Below are 8,645 nucleotides of genomic sequence, written 5' to 3'. Positions count from 1 at the left end.
ATTTGTAAGTAAAAATGAATTTCAATAAATTAATAACTAGTATTTCACTGAGTTTCATTTCGGTATATTCACTGCGGCATACGGCATGCGCGGCTAAGAATCATACGGCACTGTGGAGAGACTTTTAGAACACCCCGTACCTTTGTACATCACGAAAAATGTAGCTCTTGTATATACAATGGAAGACATTCATACAATCTAAATTGTGCATGAATGAATAAATGAAATGAATTAAATAAACTGAAAAATTTCAGGGGAAAACTGAGGGAACAAGCAAAATCAAAGAGACTTGGTACTTACTCTATGATTTTTTGATAGCACACAATGCACGAACGCAACTCCGCTGTCCAATCTGAGTTGTTTCCAACATCCATTCCGCATGTTTCCTGCTCCAGACCAGAAAATCGCTGCACCGTGAAGTCTGTATAGGGAAGGTGCCCAAGAGATGCGATGCGCTCCGACACAACTTTGAGGAGAGCTTCGGTGTGTACCATCGAAGACACAAAGAAGCAGTCGAGACCGTCCACGACCATTATCAGTGAAAGCGGAACGAAACTCTGAATGGCGTACACGGCGATGTAGAGTAAGAGAGGCTCCTTGTAATATTTTCCTGGTAGCGGTATCAAGGGCAGTAACCTTTCGGAAGGGCAAAGTATCAAAGGGAATGGCAACCACACGAAAACAAGCCCATAAATGTACCCTGTAAGCACGAGCGTCAAGAAATTGGCTTTCTTGTGTGCTGCTTCCAGCATCACCAACAGTTCTTGGCCTTTGCTTACAGTTAAGTACTGACGTTGGGCGGACATGAGTTCGTCCAAGCTGCGTACGATCTCGTAATATTCGTGCCGTTTCAGGTAGAAGATGGCCGCTTTGAGGACGCCACAGACCACCTCGAAGGTGTGCAGCAAGGTGAGCGTAACGTCGTTGATGTCGCCCTCCGCAGAGAATATGCTGACCATGCACATGGCGATGTAGGCGAAGCTGCACATCTGGATGAAGGCGCTGTAAGCCAGGTAGAGTGGACCCCTGGACTTGGACCAGAGGCCCCCCAGGAACAGGCAGCGCACATTCAGCTTGAGAGCGCTGCTCGTTGTCTCCGGGTCCTTCCACAGCGTCAGCCAACCACCTTCAGGCACTCGAGCGACGCCTTCATTGCGTTTCTGGAACACCAGAAACGTACGGTGCATACCACATGTTATCTCAGGGGGGGATTCAAAGGAGGGTGCGGGTGTCGTGATCCATCCCAAACTTATCTAAGAGCGTTATACACTGCCTGACAAAAGAAGTAAAGCACCAATCAAACATGGTGAGATGTCAATTTAATTTCATACAGCTATATATAATTGTCGAGTATGTAAATAACTGGAGTCTCAGTGCACTGCAACAGACAGAATTTCCACGAGAGTGGAGTACTTGTTGTTACTGTTGTTATGAGCCCTGGTGGGGAATATAAGTGGTGCGAATAGCGTCAGATGATGAGTGACCACTGTGAAGGACACAGAGATGCCATATATATATATATATATATATATATATATATATATATATATATATATATATATAAAAGAAGGGTTATTAGTACCCAACAGAGTTTGAGAAGAGCTTCATTATGAATCTCCTTTTGATCAGCTGGTTGATCTTGTAACTTCCAGATTTGTTGGGGATTCAGATGTGACAGTGCCCTGATGTTGGACCACATGGGAAAGAGAGGATACACATACTCATCAAGGCTCCGGTCGACCGTGTCTGAATACCACAAAGGAGCATCACCATATTAGGCACTAAATACACCACAAACTCTTCACATCTGCATCTGCCATCCAGGAACAAGCAATGGACTGCTCGCAACCTTCTCTGCCATCCTGAATCATAGGTTGGAGGCTACCAGCAAGCAGACTGGGGAATCACCCTGCTTGTGTAGACTGCCGTTAACGCCGCAAACACAAACAGCTGCATTTGGAGTTGTGTCATGGCTCGGAAACATGGACTGCTGATGAATGGCATTTCATTGTTTTCAACGACGAATCGCTTTTCAGCTCTAACCCAGATAACCGAGTATGGTGGCAACATGGGGAGAGGTCCTACTCTTCCAATGTTTTGGCACGGCAGAGCAGTTTACTCCATACTCCATGATACACAGAGCCATCAGATATGATTTCAAGTCACGGTTTGTAGTGACTGATGGTTCAAATGGCTCTAAGCACTATCGGACTTAACATCTGAGGTCATCGTCCCCTACACTTAGAACTACTTAAACCTAAGTAACCTAAGGACATCACACACATGCATGCCCGAGCCAGGCTTCGAACCAGCGACCATAGCAGCAGCGCGCTTCCGGACTGAAACGCCTAGAACCGCTCGGCCACAGCAGCCGGCTTGTAGTGACTGAGGGAACGCTGATGGCGCAATAGTACATCACGGACATCCTGCAACCTAATGTGTTATTTCTCATGCAAGGGTATCGTAATGCCATTTTTCAACAGGACAATGCTTGTCCACACACGAAACGTGTTTCTGTGAACTGTCTGTGTGATGTTGAGGTACTCCTGTGTGCAGCAAGATCATCAGATCTGTCACTGATAGAACATGTCGGACCAGCTGGGACGTCGTCTCCAGTGTTAGTATCCCGGATATCAAGGACCAGTTACAACAGTTGTGGACCAGCTTGCCCCAGCAGAGGATACAAAGGCTTGATGACACCATTCCAACCGAATCAGGGCGTGCACCCATGCCGAGTGGGTGCAAAGTCATACTAACAATTAGGCTCATACTGCCAAGTACTTGGTAAATTTGACTCGATTGTGTAATTACCGAAATAACATAACATACCCTCTCACCCCGTTGAAGTTCCATTTCTTTTCCTCCTCTCCTCCTGGCTGCTTAACATCTTTTGTCGGGCAGAATATTTGTAGATATATTAATTTTCAAAATTTTCTAGCTTTAGGAGAATAAAGTACCATGAAGAGTTTCGAAAGTGGCAAGAAATTCTAAAAAAAATTTACAGTTTTCTTTCGCATTCGCTACTTTTTAGATGCGTGAACTGGTCTGCGGCCTGACTGGCTGCGGAAAACATTCCAGCCAGGGAAATGGACACCTTCACACAAAAAAAAAAAAAAAAAATGTGTGTGAAATCTTATGGGACTTAACTGCTAAGCTCATAAGTCCCTAAGCTTACACAACACTTAACCTAAATTATCCTAAGGACAAACACACACACCCATGCCCGAAAGTGGACTCGAACCTCTGCCGGGATCAGTAGCACAGTCCATGACTGCAGCGTCCTAGACCGCTCGGCTAATCCCGCGCGGTTCGCACCCTCACAGGCCAACAATAAATCTGACACGGTTCACGAGTCCATAGGCCGTACCAGCAATCCAGAGGAACCTGAAGGAAGGCAAGACAGGAGGACAAGGATGTTTCACAGAGAAAACAAATAAAAGGAAGAATGCCTTTTCTGAACGAGGGTGCAGACGGCAGAGAGATACAGCATTCCCCTCGTTTATATGTTCGCATAGCGGCAGTCTGTAGAGCTGGTTCACAATCTTAGAGATAAGTGAAAAACTGATAATGGTGAGTGTACATTTCGATTTTATACCGTATACGTTATAAAACTGTAAAAGTGGGACATTTTGTTCTTATTATCGTTCTTAAAACAATTCTATGACACAGGTTCTTCTCAAATGTTTGGATGATTCGTTTCACCTGATGTATTTATCTGAATCGAAATTTCTTGTAAGTTACATTGAAGTAATGAACTTAGCACTGGTGTAAACAAATTACACTGACAGCATAGAAAAGATTCCAACACCAAGAATGGGTTCTACAAGATAAACAAAAGTTGGCAGGCGTGTCTCTACATCTGAAAGATGACGACCATTTAGGTTTCGCTCCACTGGTATAAGAGTGGTGTTAGTAGCGCCACGATGAGGATCCAAATCAGGTATGCTTTAAATAAGTGCTGTAAAGGTCGTGAGCGTTAATTACCTTTGAGACTGGACGTAGTGAGAAGATGTTGGTCAGGAATGCCTTTAAGACGACGAATACATCCCACCCAACAGCTCACTTAGTTCGAACTAGGTCATGTAATAAGACTACGAGAGATTGAATGTTCCTTCCGCGATACCGCAGAAAGATTTGGCTGGAAAGTAGGCACTATACAGAATTGCCGACAGCTGTGGTCACAGGAAGGCACAGTCGCAAGAATACCCGGCTCCAGACGGACACCATCTTGTTCGACGTATGTCTGTGGCGCGTCGTCCTGCGTCTGTAGCAGCAATTCGAGCGGCAGTTGGCACCTCAGTGACACAACGAACTGTTACAAATCGGTTTCTTCAAGGATAGCTCCGAGCAAGATGCCCCGTTAGGTGCATTCCACCGACCCCAAACCACCTCCGTTTGTGACTTATTGGAGGGCAGAGTGGTGGTCTGCTGTGTTTTCTGATAAAGACGGTTCGGCGTTGGTATCAATGATGGCCGCGTGTCGGTAATAAGGAGGCCAGGTGAGCGCCTGCAAACAACCTGTCTGGCGCTAAGACGCACTGGACCAACACCTGCAGTTACGTTCTAGGGTGCGATTTTGTATAATACCAGGAGTACCTTAGTGGTTATTCCACGCACCCTGACTGCATATCTGTACGTTATTCTGGTGATTCGACGTGTTGTGCTGCCATTCAAGAACAGCACTGCAGGGGATGTCTTACAACAGGATAACGCTTACCCAAATACGCTGTTGTAATCCAACATGCTCTACAGGGTGTCGGCACGTTTCCTTGGCACGTTCGGTCTCAAGCTCTGTCCCCAATCTAGGACACGTGGGGCATCATCGGACGGCGACTCCAGCGTCATCCACAACCAGCATTAACCGTCCCTGTGTGTACCGACCAAGTGCAACAGGTATGGAACTCCAGCACACAAACTCGTATCCGACACCCACACGATGTGATCATGCAAGTTTGCATGCTTGCATTCAACATTCTGGCAGTTACACCAGATATTAATGTACCAACATTTGACGTTTGCAATGGCTTTTCTCGCGTTTACATTTACCTGTGAACTTGCAACGTTAACCACTTGAATATGTTACCTAGACAGGTTTATTCCTGAAATTTCATTATTCTACATTAATTATTTCTTGGTGTTAGGATCTTTTCCATCAGGGCATATAAGAACTTTTAATTCAATAATTATAATATGCTGTTGTTATTTGTAAAATCACAGGCTCATGGAGCTCATTAAATGTGAGGATAACGGAAAGTTACAGTGGAGGGTGGGGATGTAACGAACTGTAATCTCCCCGCATACCCCCCCCCCCCCCCACACACACACTCTCTCTCTCTCTCTCTCTCTCTCTCTCTCTCTCTCTCTCTCTCTCTCTCTCTCTTGGGTCGGACCCTAGATCATCGTCTTACTTCTGCTTCCTTACTTGGACAACATTAGCAATACACATCAAACTCAAAATTTAGAGTTAACTTGTCAATGTTCTACTAAATACACTGCCTGACAAACAGAGTGAGAAGCACCCAGAATACATAGTCGGATGATGTTAATGTAATTTCGTATACCTACACATCAGGGCGTATCTAAATGAATATAGCTGCAATACTCTGTGACTGCTGGGACTGCCACCAGAGTGCATTAGTGTTGTTCGTGTTTAGTGCTGTTACCTGGCCTGTTATATAAGGGTCGTGAACAGCGTCAGATGTTGAGTGATCACTGTGAAAACACAGAGATGCTGCGGATTCGTGTGAGACAGCGTTATCAGCTCCTGAAATGGTCTGAAAGAGGCGTTATTGTGGACCTTTATTTCGCCAGTGGGTCGAATCGGGCAGTATTCAGATTTGTGAGGCATTCGAACGTGACAGCGGCCCGATGAGAGACTGTGTAAGAACATGAGGGCAGACGTATTCGTCATCACGGTTCTGACCACCACAAGGGAGGATCACCATACTGCGCATCAAGCACACCGCACCTCCTTCATATCTGTGTAATGAACTCCCTGCAACATTCTTTCAACCCACACCAATTGTCGGAGACTAGCAACAGCTGGACAAGAGAATTACCGTCCCACACATTGGCTGCTCTTTACACCACAACACAAATGGCTGCGTTTGGAGTTGTTACGTGGCCGAGAAGTATGGCCTGCTGACGAATGACGTTGCATTGTATTCAGCAATGAATCGCAATGCAGCACTACTCCGGAAATCCGCCTCGGTAGATGTGCGGTCAGTGCGGGAGATTGCTAAGTGAAGGTGCCTGGATTCAATTCCCGGCTGGGTCTGAGATTTTCTACGCTCCGGGGCTGAATGATGTGTTGTGCTTACGTTTGTATCGTTATAATTGACATTACACTATTGAGATGGCTGGACGTGCATGGCCCGAGAGCCAAAAAATTGAAAAACAAAAACTACACCACTCCGGGTTGTCGTTGGCGAGTATCTCTCCGACATGGAGAGAGGTCTCATTCTTCCCATGTTTTGAAGAGGAGGCACAAAAATGTTACTCTTGGCATCACGGTGTGGGGAGCCATCGAGTATAATTTCAGGTTACAGCTGGTAGTGATTGAGGGAACAGGATGGTAGGCCACGGACTTCCTGATTCCTCGTGAGTCACTTCTCATGTGAACAGTACCGTGATGCCATTTTTCAACAGGATGATGTTCATCCACACATGAAACGTATATCTAAGATCTGTCTGTATGATATGGAGATATTCCTGTATCCAGCAAAATCCCCAGGTCTGTCCCTGCGAGAACATGTGTAGGGACAGCACGGACTTCAGCTCCGTGCCATTACCAACATCCAGGATATCAAGGCCAGTTACAACATTTGTGGGCTTGTTCGCCTCAGGAGAGGATACAACCACTTCATAATGGCTTTCCTACCAGTCTTCAAGAAGGGTCGTCGAGCAGATGCGCAAAACTATAGATCTATATCTCTGACGTCGATCTGTTGTAGAATTTTAGAACATGTTTTTTGCTCGCGTATCATGCCGTTTTTGGAAACCCAGAATCTACTCTGTAGGAATCTACATGGATTCCGGAAACAGCGATCGTGTGAGACCCAACTCGCTTTATTTGTTCATGAGACCCAGAAAATATTAGATACAGGCTCCCAGGTAGATGCTATTTTCCTTGACATCCGGAAGGCGTTCGATACAGTTCCGCGCTATCGCCTGATAAACAAAGTAAGACCCTACGGAATATCAGACCAGCTGTGTGGCTGGATTGAAGAGCTTTTAGCAAACAGAACACAGCATGTTGTTATCAATGGAGAGACGTCTACAGACGTTAAAGTAACCTCTGGCGTGCCACAGGGGAGTGTTATGGGACCATTGCTTTTCACAATATATATAAATGACCTAGTAGATAGTATAGGAAGTTCCATGCGGCTTTTCGCGGATGATGCTGTAGTATACAGAGAAGTTGCAGCATTAGAAAATTGTAGCGAAATGCAGGAAGATCTGCAATAGATAGGCACTTGGTGCAGGGAGTGGCAACTGACCCTTAACATAGACAAATGTAATGTATTGCGAATACATAGAAAGAAGGATCCTTTATTGTATGATTATATGGTAGCGGAACAAACACTGGTAGCAGTTACTTCTGTAAAATATCTGGGAGTATGCGTGCGGGACAATTTGAAGTGGAATGATCATATAAAATTAATTGTTGGTAAGGCGGGTACCAGGTTGAGATTCATTGGGAGAGTCCTTAGAAAATGTAGTCCATCAACAAAGGAGGTGACTTACAATACACTCGTTCGACCTATACTTGAGTATTGCTCATCAGTGTGGGATCCGTATCAGATCGGGTTGACGGAGGAGATAGAGAAGATCCAAAGAAGAGCGGCGCCTTTCGTCACAGGGTTATTTGGTAACCGTGATAGCATTACGGAGATGTTTAGCAAACTCATGTGGCAGACTCTGCAAGAGAGGCGCTCTGCATCGCGGTGTAGCTTTCTCGCCAGGTTTCGAGAGGGTGCGTTTCTGGATGAGGTATCGAATATATTGCTTCCCCCTACTTATACCTCCCGAGGAGATCACGAATGTAAAATTAGAGAGATTCGAGCGCGCACGGAGGCTTTCAGACAGTCGTTCTTCCCGCGAACCATACGCGACTGGAATAGAAAAGGGAGGTAATGACAGTGGCACGTAAAGTGCCCTCCGCCACACACCGTTGGGTGGCTTCCGGAGTATAAATGTAGATGTAGATTTGAACATCCCTGTATTTAGCCCAAAGGGGGTGCAACGCCTTACTGATAAGCGGATTCACACAGCCAAGTTCTCTGTACATTTGACTCGATTTTGTAATCACTGAAATAATATCCCAAACATTCTCGACCCATCATGTTTCATTTCAGTTCCTCCTCTCCTTGTGGCTGCCTATTTTTTCAGGCAGTGTACATTATGATAGTGTACCTTGAACCAAGGTAAATTTATTTCTAACTAGGCGGTAGTTGTTGTTATACATACTGATACACCACTACCTATCTACAAATTTGGCGTTTAATAGTGTCACTCAAATGGCTTCAAGATGACCATACTCAACGCCATGCAGGATGACAATGGCTCCTCGCGACTATCGCACAAGAGTACAGACGTACTGATCACTCGGCCAAGTAGGATAGTACAACCGCGTCACATACCTT

General features: G+C 45.5%; 1 protein-coding gene across 1 annotated transcript; it reads right to left on the bottom strand.

The window, feature by feature from the left end:
* Positions 1-296: 296 nt before the first annotated feature.
* Positions 297-1,187, bottom strand: LOC124788615. Its single transcript, XM_047255885.1, has one exon. The coding sequence runs from the start codon at positions 1,185-1,187 to the stop codon at positions 297-299; it is 891 nt and encodes a 296-aa protein (XP_047111841.1).
* Positions 1,188-8,645: the final 7,458 nt, after the last annotated feature.

This window comes from Schistocerca piceifrons, chromosome 3 (assembly GCF_021461385.2).
Source record: "Schistocerca piceifrons isolate TAMUIC-IGC-003096 chromosome 3, iqSchPice1.1, whole genome shotgun sequence".
Classification (NCBI taxonomy): domain Eukaryota; kingdom Metazoa; phylum Arthropoda; class Insecta; order Orthoptera; family Acrididae; genus Schistocerca; species Schistocerca piceifrons.
Note: the sequence above shows the minus strand (reverse complement) of the source record. Positions and strands in the feature narration are given on the sequence as shown.